Source organism: Mastigoproctus giganteus, chromosome 11 (genome assembly GCF_048544385.1).
Source record: "Mastigoproctus giganteus isolate SK-2022 chromosome 11, ASM4854438v1, whole genome shotgun sequence".
Classification (NCBI taxonomy): domain Eukaryota; kingdom Metazoa; phylum Arthropoda; class Arachnida; order Uropygi; family Thelyphonidae; genus Mastigoproctus; species Mastigoproctus giganteus.
This window is the reverse complement of record NC_143585.1, coordinates 142,202,218-142,226,812: the sequence shown is the minus strand read 5'-3', so window position 1 is coordinate 142,226,812 and position 24,595 is coordinate 142,202,218. Positions and strand designations below refer to the sequence as shown.

The following is a 24,595-nucleotide window of genomic DNA, read 5'->3' as shown; positions in this document are numbered from 1 at the left end:
TTAATTTGGAAGAAAAGTCAGAATGCAAGCAATACTGGAATGCATTTCTGGAGTATTCCAACTGTGAAGCCAAATCTCAATTAAAAGCCTTCTGATTTTCAGTTTTTAAAAGTTGGTAGGTATGAATATGTTCATTGAACCTGAATTAAAATGACAATCTGCTCATTGGAATAATCCAGCATCAATTGGCCTCCTGAGACAGTATATTTGTTACTTGAGTGGTGAGGTCTAGTTAGTCCCATCATAGACTTGAGGAATTTCTAAAGGCCTCTTCAGCCACAGATGTAGTTATTCTGATTTCAGGAAGAAAGAGTAGTTTCTCCCCGTTGAGTTTCACCTGGTTTTTCAGCCCACACAGCATGAAAATCATCCTTTGAACACACACACTTGTATAGTCATAATACACTGTTGCAATATGAACTAAGTTGCCGATGTGTCTAAAAACTAATATCAACAATTATCACCCAGACCAAAGGAAGTTTGAAGAAGCCAAGCAAAACAATAGAAGCAGCTATTGTATACATATCCTAAGGTATTCTTTGCATTCATCAGGCTCCACAAGGTTAGATAGTATGAAGAATATCATGTTTTGTTTTTAAAGAAATTTTTGGAAATTTTAATTACAAAAGAAGCAGCCAGACTTGTTAAAATGAGGTCTGAGAAAATTTTGCTTGTGACAGGATGCATGACACTGCATCCCATCATAAGGTCTCTCCAGGGAACCAATTTTTGTAAGAATACAACAAAAGATATTACCCAGTTTCTCTGTCTGCAGTTCCAAATCTTCAGATTTTGATTTGTTCCAGATTATAAATTGCCATTGAGGTGGACAGATTTTCCAGCTGTGGTGAACACTGCATGAATACTCAATTTGAAAGGAGCATTTAATGGTATTATAATTGTTTATAATTGTACTTTTTTCAGATTTAATTTAAGTATCATTTTCTGGACCATTTCTTGGATAATGTCTAAAATTTCCATGCATTAGGATCTGAGAGTATATTGGGTGAATGCTGTGATGTCTTTATCTTTAGCCATGGCTAAAGACAGTATGTTCAGGTAGCCTTCTAAAAAAATAAAAATCTCTTAGTGGCACCAGTTCAGATCGCACATAACAGAATCAACAAAAAAAGTAGGTGTTCATTTAAGCAGGGAGTTTGCTATAATTGTAGGAAGTCTTAGCCAGCTGCATCCATTAGTTATCTCAATAAACCTTTAAGATATTCATTGTGATGATTGGATGAAATGGTGTAGATGTTGTCTCATATGTTACATATGAGACAATTTGTGAAACACAGGCTTTGAAACACAGTTGCCAAGGCTTTTAAGAAATGTGGTATCAGCAATACGTTTTATGGTCCTGAAGATGGTGCACTCTTTGAAGAAAGTAAAAGTTCGGTAATAAAAGCATAGTGATTGTTGTTGTAATGTTATTGGCATTACACAGTGAGCAAAGGCTTCTTTTTGTTACATTGAAATTTTGTTTAGTAAAGACTTCTGAATTTGTATTTCAACCATTCAATCAAATAATTTTTTCCCAAAATTTGTCTAGATTCTAAAAGCATGGGGTGCATCTCATCACCTAGAAAATATGGTGTAATTTATGAACACCAGTGTAGAATTTGCCAATTGTCCCTCATATGGGAAGGGTAAGAATATGCAATTTGTGGGCACAAATTTGTATAATTGGTTTCTTACCTTAATAATTGTGTATCACATCTGTAAAATATTAGGTATGAACATTCTTAAAAAAAAATTACATTTTCACAAATTGCATTGGCCCTGGGTGCCAAGCTTATTTTGAGGCCAAGCGATATTCTTGTGATTTATAAAGCGCTCTTGTTAAATGATTGAAGTTATTTCTTTGTAAGTTCCTACATTTCTATCAACAGTCTTTCTTTAAAACCAGTTCTATACCTGAAATCCACAAGTAAGAGCCCAGAAAGAAAACACACCTTTCTTTTTCCCTATATTTCTAGTTCTATTAATCAACTAACACTTCAACCACTTGGCCTCCGAGCAACACTACTCCTGCCTCCCTATGGTGGGCTGAAAACCTGGTGGAAAAATTATCCTCTAGGACTAAAAGGAGTAACCATGGATATAAATTACTATCCACCTCTAGAGCCTTCAAACTCAAGGCCAGACAAACCCAGTGATGATGACTTGAACCAACCGAAAAGTCTCCGAAGAGAAGTGCAGTGCAATGAGATGCCAAACTTTCTGGTGATACACACTCTGGTTGGAGAGAGTGATATACACTCTCTCCAACCAGCCTGTCGGCAAATTATCACCATTTGTTATCCAAAGATATTTGGAATCCATTGCTGGAATGCCAAAAATGGTTAAATGACTGCAATCCGGAGACCTCCTTATTGAAAAAGCCAACTCCAAACATTCCAAGTGGCTGCTCAAAACAACGACATTTAATGGGCTGCCAGTATCTATTACTCCACACAACACCTTAAATTCCTCGAAAGGCGTCATAACAGAATGGAATCTACTTACAGTATCCGGAGAGGAATTAGTTCAAGAACTGAGTAATCAGTGTCAAACGCATAATGACTAAAAAAGATGGAAATCTCATCCCAACTAGATCAGTCATTTTAACTTTCAGTATCCCCAGATTTGCCATCCTCAGTAAAAGCTGGCTATTTAAACTGCCGAATTCAGCCTTATATCCCTAATCCCACTCATTGTTTTAAATGTCAAAAATATGGACACTTCCAACAAGCATACAGAGGTGATGCCATTTGTCCTATTTGTGGCTCCAAGGAGCATACACAAGCAGACTTGTGCCTCAAGTCCCATTTGCAAAGAAAGTCACCCAGCCTTTTCCAAATCTTGTGAAATGTGGAAAACAGGGAAGAAAATCCAAAAATATAAAATAGAGCACAAAGTCACATATCCTGAGGCACGCAGACAGGTTATGTTGACCATGCCCAGTCTCTCATATGCATCTCACACTCGAAGCTTTCATTCAACAGCAGCTCAAACAGATGTATCAATATCCCCTAGCACATCTGTAGCTAACTGGGTTAAAAATACATTACCAAACTCTGGAAAAGACACACATCAAACTAAAACCAGTGAATCGACCAACACTCCAACCAGTATCCCAACTGATACTCGGACAGTCCCGCATGACAAAGAAAAATTAAAAACTACTAAAGACAACAAGAAACCTGAATCATCCACCAATAGTATGGAAGTAGATGTATACTCAGATCATGAGGAACCCATACTAGAACTTCATGCAAATGACACTATGGATACCGGACGCCCCATCTTCCCAAAAAAAAGACTGAAAAAAATGCTCCTCAAACAAAAATAGTCAGATGAATCATCCTCAACTAAACCTAAATGAACCACAGCATCTTACAATGGAATTTCAGAGGTTTTTGTTGCAACACTGATGATATTCAATACCTAATTAACCGATATTCTCCAGTTGCTCTTTGTTTACAGGAAACTTACCTAACCTCACAAATTTCTCCTTCGATAAAGAACTATTGCCTTTATTGAAGAGATTGAAATACAGCTAATGCTGCTCGTGGTGGTGGTGGTGTAGCAATCCTAGTAAACTCGAAGATCCCAACTAAACGAAGATCCCACTTCGAACTGAAATAGAAGCTGTTGCTGCTCGTGTAACTCTCCATAGTGCAATAACACTTGTCTCAATCTACCTACTGCCAAACCGTACTTGCTCTTTAAAAGATCTTGAAGACCTCTTTATACAGATACCTCCACCTCTCTGTGGAGGTATCTGTATAAAGGGGACATTAACGGGCATCACACCTTATGGGGCTCTCCTGAATTATAGATGGGGTAGCTTAATTGAAAGCTTTTTAGAGGCACTAAATCTCACTATACTCAATACTAGTGCACTGACACACATACAGCTCCCAACAGGACACACCTCAGCAATAGATCTCTCAATTTGTTCACCAGTACTGGTCTCGACCATAGAGTGGTATGTAATAAATGATCCCATGGGCAATGACCACTTCCCAATAGTATGCAACTTTTTGATAGCACAGACTCCTTCAACTGAATCCTGCAGAAAATAGAAATTTGTCCAAGCAGACTGGGAAAAATTTCAGTCATCAGGTGCCCTTGATGAGGAAAAAATCCGCCTGCAGCATATTGATAATGTGACAGATTACATCACTTCTCATCTTCTGAATTTGGCTAAAGATACAATACCACTATCAAATCCCTCGGGCTGAAAGCATTATCATTACTGGTGGAATGAGAAATGCACCAAATCAAAGAGAGCAAAAAATAAAGCCTGGAATTTGTTTCGGCAATGTCCGAGCACAGTCAATCTCATTAACTATAAGAAATCAAGGGCAAAAGCACACTTCATACAAAAGCAAGCCAAGAAAGAATCCTGGACACATTTTGCATCCAGTTTTCACAGAAACGCTGATCTCAAAATAATATGGAAAAAAAAAAAAAAAATTAGACAGCTGTCTGGTAAGTTTCCCACCATACCTTCTCCAATCCTCTCCTGGAATGGGCAAGATCTATCTAATTCCGTAGATATAGCTTAATGCTTTGGGCAATACTTTTGCAGAAATCTCAGCAACATCAGCCTACCTCATTCCAACAAATTAAAAACACTAAAGAAAAGCATGCTATTAATTTTCAAACTGCCCACCTTCTCCCATATAACAAACCTCTCCAATATTCTGAACTGTTATGTCATTAGAACAACCCGCAATGGTGATGCCGGGCCAGATGGGATTTATTATGTCATACTACAACATCTTGATGACAAAGCTTTGTGCCTCCTCCTGGTCTTTTACAATCGTATATTTTTAGAAAATGTTTTTCCAGCTTCTTGGCATTCCTGAAGCCTGGAAAAGATCCATCCAACCCCTGTAGCTATAGATCCATATCTCTCTCAAGCTGCCTCAGCAAAATCCTTGAGAAAATTATCCACAGAAGACTCATCTGGATCATTGAGTCAGAACAGCTAATGAGCCATAGTCAATATGACTTTTGTCAAAACAGGTCGTGCTTAGATCTTATGGTCAAGGCTGAATTTGCTATTCATAATGCTTTTGTCAAACATGAACATCTAGTAATGGTTTCAATAGATATAGAGAAGGCTTTTGATACCACCTGGCGGCTGGTATACTTAGTGATCTGCCGACCGGGCTAGCCGAGTGGGTAAAGTACCTGCCCGGCAACCCAAAGGTCGCGGGTTCGATTCCCGCCTCGGGCTTGGATCACTGTACTGCAAAAACCTTTGGAGGTGCAATATGGCCACAGAAGCCGATGCGCCAACAACTACCAAATCAAAAAAAAAAAAAAAACTTAGTGATCTTTACTTTCTCGGACTAGGCAACCTTCCTATATTTGTTCAGAACTTTCTACATACTAGATCATTTCAAGTTCGATACCAACATGCCCTTTCTGCAACTTTCATCCAGGAAGAAGGTGTTCCACAGGGATCAGTACTGAGTGCCACTCTTTTTGATCTTAGAATAGATTCTATCCCTAAGCAGCTTTGAAATACAGTTGAGACTTACATTTATGCAGATGACCTTTCCATCTGTCATTCTCAAAACATGAGATCTTTTGAAAGACAGCTTCAGATCATCATCATCTCATCATCAGCCATTTTAAATCCACTGCAGGATGAAGGGCGATCCATTTACTACCCACAAACTCATGAATTTCATCTATCCATCTCTGCCATTGTCTTCCAGGTTTTCTTCTAGCTCCTCTTGGGTACCATTCTGTTATTTTCTTAGTCCATTTGTCATCATGTCTTCAAGCTATGTGTCCTGCCCAAGACTATTTTAGTTCTTTAGTTTTGATAAGAATGTCCTTTACTTGAGTTTGCTGCCTAATCCATGGTGTTTCTCTTCTTATCTAACAGTCTGATTCCCAATATAATTCATTCCATTCTTTGCTGTGTAGTTCTCAGCTTCTCTTCCATTCTTTTGGTGAGTTCCCATGTTTCACTTCCATAAGTCGTGGTGGGGAGTATACGTCGGTTCATAATTTTACGTTTCAGACAAATTGAGATATTGCTCCTCAGTATGCGACTGTATTTCCTGAATGCTATCCATCCAAAATTTATTCTTCTCTTGACTTGCAGCCATTTATCATTATTACAGCTAATAACTTGTCCCAGATAAGTATATGACTCCACCTTTTCAATTACTGCTCCTTCAATCATTATGTTCCTTTCTGTGGCATACTTGTTCAGCATTACTTTTGTTTTAGCCATATTCATCTTTAGTCCAAAATCCTTACAAACTGTGCATAACTGATTAAGATTTTTCTCTAATTCTTTAGGATCATGGCTTATGACCACAATTTCGTCTGCAAATCGTAAATGGTTTAGGTACTCTCCATTCATATTGACTCCTTTCTGTGACCAGTCTAATCTTATGAAAGCTTCCTCAAAGGCAGCAGTAAACAACTTCGGAGATATTGTGTCTCCTTGTCAAACTCCTTTCTCAATTTTAAATTTACTGTCTTTGTCTAGTCTAATAAAGGAGGTAGCATTCTCAAATATTTTCTTCAAAATCATGAAGTATGAAGTATCTATGCCTTGTCTTTCCAGTTCCCAAAACATTGCCTTATGCTGTACGGAGTCAAATGCCTTTTCATAATTCACAAATGCCAGGCATAATGGTGTTTTATATTCATTTGCTTTTTCCGTTAGCTTTGATATCAGCTAATGGAGAATATTAATAAAATGCAACAATGAGCAAGACTCAACAGCTGTCGACTCTCTCAGCAGAAAGCAGTTGCTGTCCATTTTTGTAGACAACACAAACTTCATCCAGGTCCTGAACTTCAAATTTCTAACGTCTCCGTCCCGGTCACCAGTAACATCCGATTCCTAGTAATAACCCTTGACAATAAGTTAAATTTCATAGATCATATTAAAAATGTACGGACTTCCTGTCTAAAAAAGTTAAACGTACTCAGAGCTTTATCTGCCCAAATGTGGGGTCCGGTCGTGCCTCCCTGCTTCAGTTATACAGGGCATTAATCAGATCCCATCTATGATTCTGCCAGAAAGAGTGCATTATGCTGGCTTGATTCCATTCAACAAAGTGCTTTGAGAATTGCAATTGGTGCATTCAGAACGTCGCCAGCACAGTCTCTACATTGATGCTCACGAGCCCCCACTAACTTTACGCAGGAAAACACTGTTACTGAAATATGCTGTCAAGATACAAAGTTGTGCCTTTCATCCCGTTCAGTCATACCCACCGTTCTTTTCAACCCACCATTAGAAAACCTATACAGAAACAAACCTAGCATAGTAAAACCAGCTGATCTTTGTCTTCTTGAACTGGCGCAGGTTTGGAATATTTCCATCCATTCCGTACAACGGGTAACAACTTATACTCAACCACCATGGGCTCCTCCTCCTCTTCCAACCTCTGTCACTGGAGAAAGAATATTTTGCAAGCATCAAATGTCAAACAACTTCATGCAGTTCACACTCAAAGATATATTGATTTCTCCTCAATTTATACAGTTGGCTCGAAATCTAATTCAAATGTTGGAGCAACTGCAGTGTTTCTGAATACAGTTGTATCAGTATCCCTTCCATCAGAATTTAGTATCTTTTCTGCTCAATTATATGCAATCAAACTAGCTTTAGAAAATCTCTATTCTGACTGTTTCTTAAAATCTGTTATTTACACTGATTCCCTCAGCTCAGCGCCTCCGTAGCCAGGTGGGAAGGGGCAGCAGTGCGTAGCACGCGCTTCTTGATTAGACCGGGGTTCGAGCCCGTCACCACTAAATATGGAGGATGCGGAAAGGTCAGGGAATTACGATCGCATATTCCCAGAGCAATATGGCCTTAGTTGCTAATGCTCCTAAAAACCAAATAACAAATAACCCTCAGCTCAATCATGTTGTTATGTAATTCCTCAGATAAAGTTCACCCTGTTCTAGATGAAATCAGAAGCTTATTACTACAAATTAAAGAAAGCCACCAACTGTTTACTTTTTGTTTTATTCCAGCACATTCTGGTATTTTATGCAATGAACTGGCCGATAAAACTGCAAAAACCTCAACTACCTTAGATTTAACTAATATCCTTATTCCAGTATCAAATTATGCACTAATGGTTCATGCCACTTACCTATCACAATGGACAGCACTCTCAGACTAATAATAAACTCTTTCAGTTTAAACAAGATCCGAAAATTTGGCGCTCCAGTGTCTGTACATCGAGACAAGAAGTAGTAGTCCTTTCAAGGGCAAGAATAGGTCATGCCCATCTGACCCACTTTCATTTACTCGCAGGGGGTGATCCACCACAGTGTACACATTGTTCTAATAATTTGACTATTAAACATATTCTCATTGGCTGCCCCTACTATAAACAAGACAGAACTTCATCCTTGATCTCACTGGTTAATCTTTGTAAACCAATAACTCATTGGTGATAAGGCAAATATTTCTGAATTTTTTTTGACTTCCTCAGGCAAACTGGGCATTTTAATAATTTCAGATTTTCTTCTGACTTTATGGAAATCTCTAATCTCTTAATATAATAAGTGAATAGGCACATTATAGCCTTAGCAGCTTATGTGCCATTAAGCCTCCATAACAACAACAACAAACTGCATTTGAGTAATTCCGATTATTGGTTTTTATATAAATTATTGACCATCAAAAATGATGGTCAATAATTTAAAGGTGAAAAGTACAAACTAAAATAAGCAAAAAAGTCTCAGTGAACATCAGGCCACAAATGAACCATTTTTGAGATAATGCAAATTTTCTATTAAGATCCGCCACTGACTATGGGAGCACTAGTTTAGCAAAAAGCTGTGAATCCTTTGCTAGGGGTTGATTTTATTAGACTTAAGATAATACATTTTTAATTTTTGGTTTCAACACCACAGGATTTTACAATGTTACACGTTACAGCATGTTACAAAAGGTGTTCAAAATGCTGTCCTTGCATCCGTACGCAGCTTTGTAGTCTTCTCTGCATTGAGTTGCGAATCCTCACAGGCATTCCTGGGTTATTTCTGATTTGCTGAAAGGCTCCTTCAACCTGACGCTACAATTTCTTAACTTTGTTAATGTCAGAAGTGTACACCAAGCCTTTTACATGACTCCGGATACAAAAATCCGTATGATTTAGCTACTCTTTGTTGCTGTAAACTCTTTCCTTTGACAAGTACTAGTATGCCTGCTATGTCTCATAGCATTGAGGGGAAAGGGAAAGAATGAACATAACCTAACCTAAACAAACAAGTCAGTGGTGGATCCCAACTAGAAATGTGCAATATCTCGAAAACAATTCACTTAAGGACCAATGTTTACAAGGCTTTTTTTGCATATTGTTGTCTGTACGGTTCACCTTTAAATTATTGACCATCACTTTTGAAACACTCTGTATATACACTACTGCCTAAAAATTTGGAATCGCATTTTCAAAGTTTTTATTAAAATAGGACCAACTTATTTACTAATTTTAAAAATCAAAAAAACTGAAATAGTATTTAAGAAACTTCTATAATATTTGAGAATATTCCAGAAAGGTGTAGAAGGTTGCTGAATGTTGTAGCAAGTTGTAGATGATTCTAGGAAGTGGGAATATTGTTTCAATATTATAGAAGATTGTAGGTGATTCTAGAATGTTTTGCAATAATATAAATTGAGGAGTAAGAGCTGGAACTTATAAAATCAAGCACCTGTCATCAGAAAGTGTGTTAAGTGTAAGTTTTATGCATTTCGTGATAAACATGCCATGAAATAAGGAACTGAGTGTTGAAAAAAGAAATACTATTATAATTTTGTATAAAAAAAAAAAAGTTATTCTACGAGGGGTATTGGCAAAAAATGAGGTGTTTCATTTAAAAGAGTACAAACTACAATCCAATAATTCAAGGAGATTGGCAATTTAAAGGACAAACCACAATCAGGATCACCACACATTACAGTGGAAACACAAGATAAGACCCTAATACTGATTTCTAAACACAGTCAATGACTTACTGCACCTGAAATCCAAGCTGAGTTCAATGGGAACAGTGAAACTCCTGTGTCTACATCCACTGTAAAACTTAGTCTTAAACAAGCAGAACTTCATGGGCATGTAGCAATCCAAAAAACCTTATGAGCCATCAACATTGGACAATTGAAGAGTAAAAAAATGTAACGTGAAAGGATGAATCCAAATTTGAAATTTTTGGACCCAAGCATAGAGATTAAATGAGATAATCAACTGAAGGAAAATGGAACCACATTGTTTGGTGTCTATAGTCAAGCAAGGTGATAGTTCCATCATGATCTAGGGTTGCTTCTGTTTTCCTGAAGTGGGTGATATCATCAGAATTAAAGGAATTTCAAGAAAAGAAGGATATAAAAACATTCTTTGAACAAAATGCAATAACCTCTGGACTTTTTATATTAGAACAAGACAATGACCTGAAGCACAGCTCTAAGCTGTGCAGGGACTTTCTAATGACTAAACAACAGGAGGGGCTATTGCAAATCATGGTGTGGCCGCCCCTGCAATCATCTGACCTAAACCCAGTCACAAAATTTATAAAAAATCTTGCAGATTGCATGGAATAATGTTAGCCAAGTCACTATTATAAAATTAATCACCTGAATGCCACATCTGTGTACAGCAGTGATAAAATCTCATGGAAGATATTTTGATGAAAATCAGTATAGTTGTTAATATTAATCATTTCAGTTTGTTTTTATTTTTCTCTTTATATATATTTAGTTATATATATACATACACACAGGCAGTTCTCACTTTATGAATTCCCGGGTTTATGAGTTTTTTTTTCAAAGTATCAACAAAATCGAAAATATGAACATTAATTGCAAAAAAAATGAATGTTAAGCATTCTTAAATACCACATTTCAAACCATGCATGTAGCTATACAATACAGTGTACCCCGCTTTACGATATTAATCCGTTATCATCGTTATCATCAGGGTTGAATTTGAAATTGTCTGCAATTCTGCCCAGACATGATAGGAGGGAGTATATGATGAGAGCCCTGTCAATCAATTCGGCCCTGGAAAGATTGTGCAAGGCTCAAGGGGTAGAATTTTTTTCAGTCTGTTCTGTACTTGTTAACAGGAGAGACTGCTTCTACAGGGATGAGATACACTTAAATAGAAAGGGTGCAAGAATGTTTGCTGATGCTATCGAGGCAGTGTTAGGTGGGTCGGAAAACTGCTAGATTGGGGGGATACAAGGACTAATAGATTAACAGTAGCCACTGTGCAGAGTTGAAAGTGATTCTTGCACTGCTTCTATTGGAATGAGCTGCAGCCTGAAAAATAAGATGCAGGATATTTCAGAGACTGCTGGGAATTATTGGGGTACAAATAAACACATGGGTTGTGTTAGGGTAGCTAAGAAAAAGAACAGGTGCATGTATACTTGCGTGTACACCAATGCTAGGAGTTTAGTAAATAAATTTGATGAATGTGAGGTATTGCTCAAAACATCAAAGGCAGATATTGTGGGGATTTCAGAGACGTGGTGTCACACAGATATAAGGAATGCAGAACTGGAATTTGGGGAGTACAATGTCTCCAGAAGGATAGACAGGATAGGAAGGGAGGAGGGGTTATGCTATTAGTTAAGAAATACATAAAATCCAAGGAAGTGAAGCCAGTCGACATTGCTGGACAGTGCAGTGTCGAGTCAGTTTGGTGTGACATAAGCATTGGGAGATCAAAATTGAGAGTAGAAGTGTGCTATAGACCTAATGACTCTGATGAGTATAATAAGAAACTGTACAGGGAAATAGAGTGGGCGAGTAAATCAGAGAGTCTTATAATGGGGGATTTTAATTTCCCAGATATTGACTGGAATTTGGGGGCTGCTCACTCACACACTAGCAAGGCTTTTGTGGATTTATTGGATGATTGTTTTCTACATCAGCATGTTCGGGAGGCAACTAGAGGGAGTAATACTCTTGATCTGATTATCAGTAGTGATTCTTCATGCATTAAGCATCTGCAGGTAAATGAACCACTAGGTGGCAGTGATCACAGTGTGCTGAAGTAGGATTTACTCAAAGAGGTAACTACCATTAGGGGTAAAGGGAAGGGTTATTGCTTTCGTAAAGGCTACTACGATGGACTGAGACAGTATTTAAATTCTATACAGTGGGATCAACTGATGATGTTACCAACAGCAAATTCAAAATGGGAAGCATTCAAAGAACTTATCTTGGAAGCTACTAGGCTTTACATACCAACTAAGAAATATTGTTCAAGGTTTAGGCCTAAGTGGATATCAGATGAACTAATGAGACATATGGCAGAGAAGAAAAATACATGGGATACATACAAATTAACACGTGACACAGAAGCCTATGATAGATACAAGTTGATCTGTAACCAAGTTAGAAAGGAGGTTAGGCAGGCGAAGGCAGATTACGAGAAATCTTTGGCAAGGGATGCAAAGAAAAACAGAAAAGAGTTCTTTACCTATGTAAACTCTAGAAGGAAAAGGATGAATCAGATTGATCCACTGGATATTGATGGTTCATCCGTTGAGGATCCTGCTCAGGTGGCTAACAAACTAAACAAGTATTTTGTATCGACATTCACACATGAGGAGTTATTCAGCGAGGGGAATGCCAGAGGTGTATTCAACTCTGGCAGTAAGCTAGAGAATCTTGTAATAACTGAGAGTAAAGTGGAGGAGAAATTGTTGAAGATAAACACAAGAAAGGCACCTGGGGGTGGATGGGATCTATCCAGTTATATTAAAGGAGGCAGCAAAGGAAGTAAGCAAACCCTTAGCCATAATTATGAGAGATTCCTTGGACTCAGGGGAAGTACCCATGGACTGGAGATGTGCAAATGTGACCCCAATTCACAAAGGAGGATCAAAGGGCGAAACAAGTAATTATAGATTTGTTAGTTTAACTTTTGTTCCCGGAAAATTAATGGAGGCACTGGTTAAAGAAGCACTGCAGAATCATCTAGACAAGACTTCAGTTATAGCTCAGACACAGCATGGTTTTGTTAAGGGGAAGTCTTGCCTGACCAATTTGATTGGATACTATGATGCAGTCACAAAAGAACTGGATGCAGGGAATAACTTTGATATTATATACTTGGATCTTAGAAAGGCTTTTGATACTGTTGCACATGGAAGACTGCTGCACAAATTGGAGCAGTGTGGCATTGGAGGCAAATTGCTGCTATGGATAAAGGGGTGGTTGAGGGGGAGAAGACAGAGAGTGGTAATCAATGGACACTGCTCATCGTGGACTAATGATATTAGTGGAGTCCCTCAGGGTTCAGTATTGGGTCCATTATTGTTTTCTGTATATATAAATGATATTGATGATGGTATATCAAGCTTAATGTCCAAGTTTGCAGACGATTCGAAGGTTGGCAGGGTTGTCAAGGACACTACTGACACTATGCTACTGCAACAGGATCTGGAAAGGTTGAGCAGATGGGCTGAGAGGTGGCAAATGAAGTTTAACATTGACAAATGTAAAGTACTACATATGGGAAACAGCAACCCCAGAGCAACGTATCAACTCTGTGGTTACTACACTGACAGTAGTAGAGAATGAAAGGAACCTGGGGGTGGTTGTGCAGGCAGAGATGAAGTTTTCTGAGCAGTGCAGATGGGCTGCAAGAGTAGCTCATGGAGTATTGTCAATGATATACAGGAATTTTTCCAGCAGGGATAAGGAGGTGATTATTCCCTTGTATAAGGCAATGGTCAGGCCACACCTGGAGTACTGTATACAGGTCTGGAGGCCTCATTTCAAGAAGGATGTAGAGCTGCTGGAATGAGTACAGAGAAGGGCAACAAGTTTGGTGAATGGAACAAAGGGGGTGCTCTTACGAAGAAAGGCTTCAAAGTTTTGCAAATTACAGTGTCTGGAGACTAGGCACCAGCGAGGTGATTTGATAGAGGTGTATAAAGCCTTGAATGGTTTGAGCATGCTCAATGCTGATGGGATTCTTCCTCTTGCTCAGAATAATCACCTGAGAGGGCATAAATTCAAATTGAGGAAAGACAGATGTAGGATAGACGTGCGGAAATTTGCCTTTAGCCAGCGGGTGGTTGGTTGGTGGAACAGACTTCCATCCCTTGTAGTGCAGGTTGATAGCCTAAATAAGTTTAAGGCTCAGCTGGACAGGTATTTTTTACGAACAGAGAGGTGAAGTGGGTTTTTTTTTTTTTTTGGCTGATGCTGCATAAGCTTGCTTTCTTGCATCAAATGCCTCTACTAATGCTAATGCTAATGCAAGAGAGTAGTGAATTGTTTCATCCAGCTCTTAAGTTTATTTTAATTAAATGGTTTTTTTTTTTTTTTTTTTTTCAAATTTTGTTAAAATAGGCAGTCTCCCAATAAAACAGTAATGATATACTGTTTGCAGTAAATGGACTCAACTACTATAGTGGATTTACTTAAGTGAGATTTTCCACTAACAAGTTGGCCTTTTTTGTTTGTATACAATTACGAAAAATAAAATGAAACTGAGTAACAGAAAAACAAGAAAGCAAACTTATATAGCATCAGCCAAAAAAAAACAAAAAAAAACACACACACACCCCTTTCTCATTTCACCCATCCACTCACTCCAAATGTTTGTCTAGTTCTGGACCAAAATATCAGAATGGGCTGCAGAACGTTTATTCACATGATAGTAATTTTATAATGCAAATGTTCGGGGAATTATTAAAAAATTTTTAATGTTATAATGTTTTTTTTTTACTAACTAAATAAACTGAAAGAGAAGTTAGGTTTATTCTGAATTAGATCAAGAGGAAAATTCAGGCAAAGAGGCGTCTGTGTGACATGGTAAAATGCATGTTATAAGAATTTTTAACTGAAAAAAAAAAAAAAAAAAAAAAAAACCAGCAACGGGAGAAGCAGATTCTGAAAAAAAAAAACAATTTGTGACACAGTCTCTAAATGGGCTTAGCAGGCTAATCAAAATGAAAATGTGATTCAATTTTTCAGAAGTGATTGGTCAAATGATTTAAGTTAGATGAAAGCAAGCTATTTAAACAGCTCGTGTAGGGAACCACATAACTGTAAAATAAGGTGACACCATCACTCAGACAGTAATGCTGATAGCAGTAATTAAATGGAGATATTATCATGAGACTCACAACAATGCTATATTTCATTTGGTGCATAATACTATATTTCATTGACAATGCTAAGTTTTCATTATGCTATATTTCATTTGGTACTGAACATGCTGACATTTCAACCTGTTCAGAAACTACGTTGGAAACTCTCTCGTTGTAGAGTTCCACTGTTTGATTTTAATAAATTTCTCCATACGAACTCATAATGAATATTTTAAATGCTACGTATCAAATTCTGAAGTATAAATTTCCCAGTCAAGTACAGCTTTCAATAACACTTTCTCCTTCAGTGGCGGTTTATTGTTCTAAGTGCTAAACACAAAGAAAGGTGGTCGTATTTATTTATTACTTACAGGACAACCTTGAAATCGCAGCAGTCACCATTGTACCCAAACTAAATATGTTGGGCTATAACTAATTCAGCATAAATAGATGGGAAACATTTTTAACTTCATAAACAATGAACACACGTGCGCCTGAACTACACCATCATATTAAAAATACACTGTTCTCTAACTGAAAAAATCATGGACACAGCTGACACTGAACTGGAGGTCACAACCATTAAACAATAAAAACAATTTGCACTTTCCGGTTTATTGGGCTTTTCTGTTACTTACTGCAAGCAATTATAAATGGGTAGTAAACTCGATGCTATTGCATTTGCGAAAATATCGATAGCTGGAATTGTGTGGTTTTTTGCGTTATTATGGTGAAATGTGTTTCGCGTTTATTGAAATCTTCAATCGTATACAAAACATAAACAAATTTTCTGAATCTTCTCTTCATTCCTTTTTTTTTTTTTTTTTTTTTTTTTAAGCTTCGTAAACTTGTTACTCTGTGCAAATTGTGTTAGTTGCAATTTGTGCATTCCGTTAAAAAATGCTTATGCATGCTATTGAAATTTATAAAGAAAAGAGAAGTTTATCTTGAAAAAAAAATGCCTCTTGAAGCATTTCTGAAGAAGATGACTCTTTCTGCAACAAACCAACGAGTGCCGAGCCAATAATGAGTGAGCAATGTGTGTGGAATTAGTCGATGATGAAAAATAAACATTGTTTAAAATTTATAAGTCATAATTTCTTTATAATTTGCTTGATTTTACAGTCTACATTTTAATTTCTGTGGATAAATCAATCATTGTTAAGAATGTAACCACTATTTTTAACATTATGTCTATGGAATTTAATTCCTGCTTTACAAGTGCTCGCTAGGAATGAATTAACTCGTAAAGTTGAGAACTACCTGTATATATATAAGTATAAGTATATATGTATATATATACCTGTATATATACAAGGTGTCTCAAAAATACACGGCATAACTTCAAGAATGAGTTCCTCTTTTGTAGACAATAAAAATATTTTGCAACATAGTTCCGGAAATACTTTGTTCCCGAGTTATTAACTGGGATGTCTTATCTCCCGCAGGTGATTTCCTTCATCACAAGGCACTGACAGAATCTGGTGGTTTTCCATTCCGACCATGTACTCAAATCAGGAGCAAGCGGATACGCACTTTATATACGGTTTGGCAGACGGCAGTGCTCTGGAGGCTCGTCGTTTGTACCATGATAGGTTCCCAGAACGAAGATGTCCAGACAGGAAAGCATTTGAAGGTATCCATCAATGCCTTTGTGAACATGGGACCTTTATACCTCATGCTGCCGACAGAGGACGACCAAGATCTGTGACTCCTGAAGTAGAGGAGGAGATTTTGGATGTTGTGCATGCCACTCCTGGAATCAGCACATGCAGAATAGCAATGCAACTGGCTGTTCAACATTCAACTATTTGGAGAGTGTTGTGAGAACACCAACTGTATCCTTACCATCTGCAACGGGTACAGGTCTTGTCACCAGCAGATTACATGTGCGAGTAATGTTCTGCCAGTGGTTCTTACAGCAGTGTGGTACAACTCCTTACTTTCCTGCCTTAGTGATATTCACAGTTGAAGCACAGTTCACATGAGACGGAATCCAAAACTTTCACAATCAGCATGTATGGGCTGCGGAAAACCCACATGCAATTGCAATTGCAATTCTTCCATCAAATCACCAACAGCGGTTCAGCCTCAACATCTGGGTGGGTGTTTTTGGTGATAAGTTATTTGGGCCCCATGTACTTCCAAACTCACAGGGCAGGCGTACAGAAACTTTCTGGAAAACACCATGCCTGATTTCTTGGATGCCAAGCCACTGATCATTCTTCAATAAGCACACTTCATGCACGATGGCGCTCCCACACATTTCAGCCACCTAGCCTGCAATTACCTGAATCAAAGGTTTCCTGGTCGGTGAATAGGTAGAGAGGTGGACCAACTGCCTGGCCTCCATGCTCACATGATTTAAACCCACTAGATTTCTTGTGGGGCCATTTATAGTCATTGGTGTATTTGACTCCGGTAGCTGATGTGGAAATTCTCCGCAATCAAATTGTGGCAGGTTGTGAAGCAATACGAAACATGCCAGGAATTTGGCACCATCTTCACGAGTCCATGAGACGTCGATGTGAGGCCTACAGAAGGTGGACATTTTGAGCAATTACTATAATGTGATGTGAACAGTTAAGTGTCATAGACAGACCTTCAAAACTCGGAAACCAAGCATTTCCGGAACTACATTGATATAAAATATTTTTATTGTACATATGAGGAACTCATTCCTGAAGTTATGCCATGTATTTTTGAGACACCCTGTATATAAAAGTGGAAAATGAGCAAAGAAACAAATAAATGGGAAAGACAGAAGTAGAAATGGAAGGAGAGTGGGAGGAATGTATATCAAAAAATTTTGGAAAATATTAAGTATGGGGCAAATACAGCCAAAGTTATAACCAAAATTAAAGTTAAAGTTTTACTAAAATTAAAAAATTTAGTCTTGCACCACCTGACCACTCCAAAGCAAAAAAAGTGTGACATGTCACTAATATGATATGATAAATCAACCACAAAAGAAACATGGATATAGGACAAACAAAGCAAGGAACAAAAAATAAACAACAGTTGCATCAGTCTTGTGAGAGGACACTCCGGATACACCATCCGTGAACATTACTGCATTTCAAACATAATGCAAATTATCGCAATGGACAGAGACAGACATTCACCGAAATGCTAGCCTGCCACGGAGGCTCTAATGCGGTAATTGTAAAAGCACAAAAGCTTAAGCACTCACCACTAAAAAGAGACTGTTGCCAAAAGGAAAGAAATGAAGTTGAGAACCAAAAATAAGCAGATTATAGAGGGCAGTATGAGCAGTGCAAAGCAATGGTCATAGCTTTCTTTATTTTTACTATTAAACATTATTTTTACAGTTTTACACACACACATAGATATACATAAACATGTTTAAAAAATTTAAATGGCATTTCATTCTTTTTGTAATTTTATCATCTTTTTACAGTTCGCAAGATATCAAATGGGATGAGATGAATATTCTTCAGACATTACATCCACCAGATAAAGATTATGGCCACATGAGAATTGATGAACCTAAAACTCCCTACAGTTATGATATAGTAGATGGAGAATCAGATCATGAAGGCACAACTTCACTTGATGCTGATCTCTTAGCAGAAAAGTAAGTGTAATGTTAGTGATACTGAAATTTCTCCATTGTCTAGATCAGAGTTTCTCTTGGGATGCTGCAATATGTAATCACAAGACTTTAAAATACTGTTGTCAAAATTCCTAAGGTATTTGAATAAAATATATATTATTCTATGTATCAAATCAAATTTGTTTTGCAAACTAAAAAGAGGTTGCAGTCTCTGATCAAGAACATGATGTATGTTAGCATCCAGCTGAAATGATATAGTAGTAAAATACATAAAAATGAGATGAAACCCATAAACTTGCTCTAGGGTTGATTTTTTTTTTTTTTTTTTTTTTCCCCCTCTCTCTCTCTTGAGTCTTCTAAAAGTGTTCTTTAAACTGTTTCTATTATTTTGTATTCACTTTGAAGTTTTTTCATTATATATACATTGCAGCTGTTGTGATGCCCCCTCCCCACTACATAAACATTGTTCTTACCTAAACAAAAAAAAAAGGTAAGGAACCATTAGGCAAGTAAAAGTATTAATCCATAAACATGTCATTGTCTTTCATTCTAATTATCAGAAATTCACATCCTTCCTGAAAGGGGGGTCTCTACAATTGTATAAAGTATAAGGTTGTGACCTAACCAAAGGTTCTGTATAATGGAATAATTATCTACCCATTCATCGTAGATAAAACATTATATGCTATCCTAACAACCTGTCTGCACTGTTGAGAAAACTTCATGTTAGACTGTACAGTTACTCCTTAGAACCATTCTTTATCAGCTACCTTAGGGTACAGATAACAAGATAATCTGGGATTACTGTTTCCCCTAAGTATAACCTTATCAATATTTCACTTTAAGATCAGCTAAATAATCTAGGTTTTGTGGAAGTGGCATACAGAACTTCCTAGATCTATTTTGCCATATCATATCATTAACAACAATTATCAGAAAAAACAATGACCACATGCTAAACTCTTTGTGACCTTGCTTGACTCATAAGAATAACCATTTGTAGCCAGTCTTTGCCTTCTGGCATTTAGTCAATTTTTTATCCATTGTAGCATCTTCCACTAATGTGATTTCCAATCCATAAAAAAGGAATTCATGTGGGACCATATCAAAAGCCATACTGAAGTCATCTGAATATACTCAATTAGAATCATTCTTTGTATACAGTTCTTTTTTGACAGACTCATAATAAATTATAAGATAAACTCTAAAAAAACAATGCTGACTTTCTTCTATAATTTTATTACTCTCCAGAAGCTCTTGCAGTACACCTGGAAACAAATTCTCTAACTTCATTCATCTGGCACAGGCATTACAGTTACAGGTTTGTAATTGTCTATTTTTCGCCCTTGAACCACCTTTGTAAACTGCAGGAAAATTTGCACATAAAAATTAGATCTTTCCAAGGATCAGTGCTGGTGTTTTTGATTTTTTTTAAATGACATTGATGAAGGGATACAGGACATGATGTCAAAATTTACAGATGATGCCAAGCAAAGCTTCTTCGGGACCACTTAGATTAGATAGACTTAATGGATGGTCAGAAAAGTGACAGTTTTAATGCAGCAAAATGCAATGTCTTACACTTGGTGGGGGCTGAACTAAAAACAGTATAGGGAGAAAGGGATTTTGGAATTACAGTATAATCAAACTTGAAGTTCTCTGAGCAGTATATACAGACAAGGAAAGCTTGTGATGTCCTACCAGTGATTTATCTTAAATTTGCTTGTAGACATCGGAATGTCATTATCTCAAGGCAGTTTTAAGACTGCCCTTGGAATTCTCTGTTCAAGTATGGAAACTGCCTAAAGAAAGTCATCAAGCTACTTGAAAATATCCAACAGGCAACAGTATATTTCCTGTTGGATCCTTTCAACTAGATCCCTTAGAGGAGACCTGATTGAGGTGTACAGTGCTCTGAGAGAAGAAAGTAAAATGAATGAGCATGGAATTTTCACTGTTATAAATGATTCCAGAAGTAGGACCCATAAATTCAAAATACAAGGCAAGAAGTTTCATCTGAACTGGAAGAAGTTGCCTCCATGGGTGGTTGAGGCTGACAACTTAGGAAAATTCAAAGGTCAGCTGGATAGACACTTGCATGAGGAGGGAGTCAAATAATTTATTTTTTTGTTATTAGTTACCTGTTATTATTTTTTTTTATTTACATTTTTTATTTTTTTTTTATTTTATTTTTTTTTTAGCAACCCCAACACAAAACTTATTAGAACCAATAGTACTTCAATACTGCATATGGCTGAAAATTGAGAGGACAGAGAGAGAGCTGCTGAAAAAACTTGACCTGAATTATTGTGATTTCAGTTTTCAGAAAATAGAAGATTTCACAGTTAAGTTCTGGAACTGAGTCAGCTTAAAGAAAACCAGATGTCACAATGAAAAGAATGATATTAATATTTTTTAAAATAATTTGGAACACAATTGAGAGATTGTTAATATACCTATTGGAAATATTTGGTTTTGAAAGAATTTGAGATTTTAATATCTGATTTTGAAAGCATTTGAACTGACTGCCACCAGTTTCTTTTAATGGCCTCTGCACAATTAAATCATTATCCTTTCAGCATGGATTTCAGTTTTGGGTTGAAGAATAATCTAGAGGGGATAAATTAGTATAAGATATGTTGTAGGAGTATCCCCCACAATCCCACACTTTGCCAAAAAAAACTCCTTAATAAGCCAGGAAAAATAATTTCTCTTCCAGGGAAAATAATGGAGTCACTGGTAAAAGAAGTAAAGCAGGATCATCTAGATGAGGCTGCAGTTATACTTCAAACACAACATGGGTTTGTTAAGGGGAAATCTTATCTGACCAATTTGATTGGATACTACGATGTGTTCACAAAGGAACTGGATGCAAAAAATACTTTTGATATGATACACTTGGATTTCAGGAAAGCCTTTGGTACTGTTGCACATAAAAGACTACTGTACAAATTGGAGCAGTATGGCATTAAGGACAAGTCGCAGCTATGGACAAAGGGAAGGTTGAGTGGGAGAAGACAGAGAGTGGTAATCAATTTGCCACTGCTAATGCCAAAAGCCAAACAATCCAAAAGTTATGCATGGTACTTCATGGACTAATGTTATTAGTGGAGTTCCCAAGATTCGATGTTGGGCCCATTGTTGCTTTCTCTATTTGTTATTGATATTGAGGAAGGCATATCAAGCTTAATTTTCAAGTTTTCAGATGATACAAAGGTTGGTAGGATGATTAATGAAAGTAATGGCAGTATTTTACTGAACAGGATCTCAAAAACTTGCCAGATGGGCAGAGAAAATTTAAGTTTAACATTGACTAATGCAAAGTAGTGCATATGGGTAACAGTAACCCCAATATACCAGCAATGACATAAAACTGTGCGGTGCTGCACTCAGGATAGTGGAGAAAAAAAAAGTTCTGAGAGTAATTGTGCAGTCTAATATGGAGTTTGCTGAGTACTGCAGACGGGCTGCCAGGGCAGGTTGTGGAGTCTTGTCAACGATAAGTAGGAATTTTGCAAGCAAGGACAGGGAGGTGATTATCCCATTGTACAAGACATTAGGCTTAAATTCCTCCCCACAATACAAACCCTCGCAATCAAGAATCCACTGCTACTCGAGGAAAAGATACCTATAAGGCATTACCCACCTACGCGCAAGAAACATTTGCACTTAGGCGAGCTAAGATTGCAGAACTCAGAGCCCAAGAACTAAACCGGACTGGCGTGGGATAATTCTCCATTCCCCCCGGAAAAAACGCAGACATAATCATGCAAACCCTAATAGGGTAGGATCTATTGCAGGCACCATCCAAGGTGTGGGATGCTGGCACTCCTCGGAGTGCAGGATTTAAAAGTCATTGCAAATCTGAAATGGGTAGGATATACTGCTGGCACTGACCTCAGTGCGGGGTCTACAGGCACTATGCCATTGGAAATTATACAGGGGCACCTGTCCCCTGTGACTTTTAAACCCATACTCTTTCCTATACTTCTCCTAAATTAGGGTGGATTTATTTTCCCTGTCAACCCACCCAAATTCATTCCCCCTCTAATCCTCTCTTCTTCTATGCTCCTCTCTCTCTCTCTTTTTTTTTTTTTAATTTATTACTTTTTTTACTTATTTTTTTTTATATTTTTTTAAATTTTTTTAAATTTTATTTTATTATTATTATTTATTTTATTTTTATTTTTATTTATTTTTTTTTTTAATGTGTTACTTTTTTTATTATTATTATTTATTTTATTTTATTTTTTTTTTTTTTTGGTCTCCATCAGGAAGCTCAGGCAACCCTGGCAGAGGCCAGCCAGAGTATAATGGGCGGCCTGGCTCACCTCCCAGTGGTGGTGGCGGGAAACGTGGGGTTCCCTTAGGGGCCTTGCAGCTAATCAGCCAGAGACAGAACAACAGACCACAGCACAACTCTGTCACAAACCAGACACCACACTTTTTCTGGCTTTTACAGAGATTCTGTAAATTCTTCACAAAGTACCATGGTGCAGATGTGGGAAACCACCGGTGGCGCCTTCCACAAAACACTATGCCACCATGTACAAGGCAATGGTCAGGCCACACCTAGAGAACTGTGTACGGGTCTGGAGGTCTCATTTTAGGAAGGAAGTAGAGTTACTATGAGTACAAAGAAGGGTAACAAGATTGGTGGTCAGAAGGAAGGGATCCTCTTACCAAGAAAGACTTAAGTTCTTCACTTCAGGTGCTCACATCTGATGAGTATGGGGTTGGCACACCCAAGGTCCTGAGCTGGATATCATCATTCATCTCTTTCTTGGTGATTCTTTTCTACTTCTCTCTCTCTCTCTCTCAGGGTAACTCAGGAATTTTTTTGGCTGGTGCAGCATAAGCCTTAGGCTTCCTTGCACCATATGGCTAATAATAATAAATTCAAATTCAGGAAAGACAGTTGTAGAATAGATGTGTGAAAATTTCCTTTACCAGTGGGTGGTTGATGGAACAAACTACCACAGGAACAAACCTTCTTTGTGGAAGTTGATAGTGTACATAAATTCAAGGAAGAACTGAACAAACTTTTGGAGCGAATGGGTGGGTGAAATGGGAAGGGTTTTTTTTTTTTTTGGATGATGCTGTATAAGTTTGCTTTCTTGTGTCATATGCTAATGCTAATAAGCTTTCTTTCTTGCATCATTTGCCACTGCTAATGGTAAAAGCCAAACAATGCAATCCAAAACTTAGGCATACAATCAAACCTCCCAGATTCAACAGCTTACAACACGATTTTCTGGTTAATTCATCCATTTGGCTATATTTAGTCAAATGGATGAATTCCATTAATAAATTAATTAATCCATGAAATAATCAGTTAAATTAATTAACCTTATTAATTTTCATTGTTAATTAATTAAATTGTATTTAAATGGAAATTGTGCCACATACTAAAGCAGCAAAGCAACGTGCGCAAAGTAGTGGGAGTGCTGTGGCTCGGGGGAGAACTGAAGGTTGCGATTCTCCAACTCATTACAGCCTAAAGAAATGTGAAACTTGTGAAATGTTTGCAGACCTTTCTGGGATGGGATATGATGTTGCCAAGGTGGATGTGTGTGTGTGTGCAAGAAGTGTGAAGAAGTTAGTTGCCAACTCAACGTTGTTAGGGTCCTTTATGAGAGCTTGAAGAATAGGGTAGATGCCCTCGAAGCACTTAAATTGGGGGACCCCATCATGCTCTCAGCTGACCACATCAATGCCAGAGCTTGCACTTGATCATCAGGCAACACAGTGACAAACTTCAGGACAGAATGCGCTGGTCCCACAGGAGCTAGTTATTGTCCGTGACTCTATTGTCAGGGAGAAGGGAAATATATTGTGCAAAAAGGATAGGTGGAATAGGATCAGGGTATGTCTGGCAGGAGCAAAAGTTGATGAAGTTGTAGCGCAGGTATCATCTTT

The 24,595-nt window shown here is 37.6% G+C and overlaps 1 protein-coding gene across 1 annotated transcript in view; it reads left to right on the top strand.

The window, feature by feature from the left end:
• Positions 1-24,595, top strand: part of LOC150078484 (protein phosphatase inhibitor 2-like) — a 117,899-nt gene that overhangs the window by 48,913 nt on the left and 44,391 nt on the right. Inside the window, exon 2 of the mRNA XM_090384249.1 lies at positions 18,521-18,697. Coding sequence (XP_090240375.1) covers positions 18,521-18,697 — 177 coding nt within the window. The remainder of the gene's footprint in view (positions 1-18,520; positions 18,698-24,595) is intronic.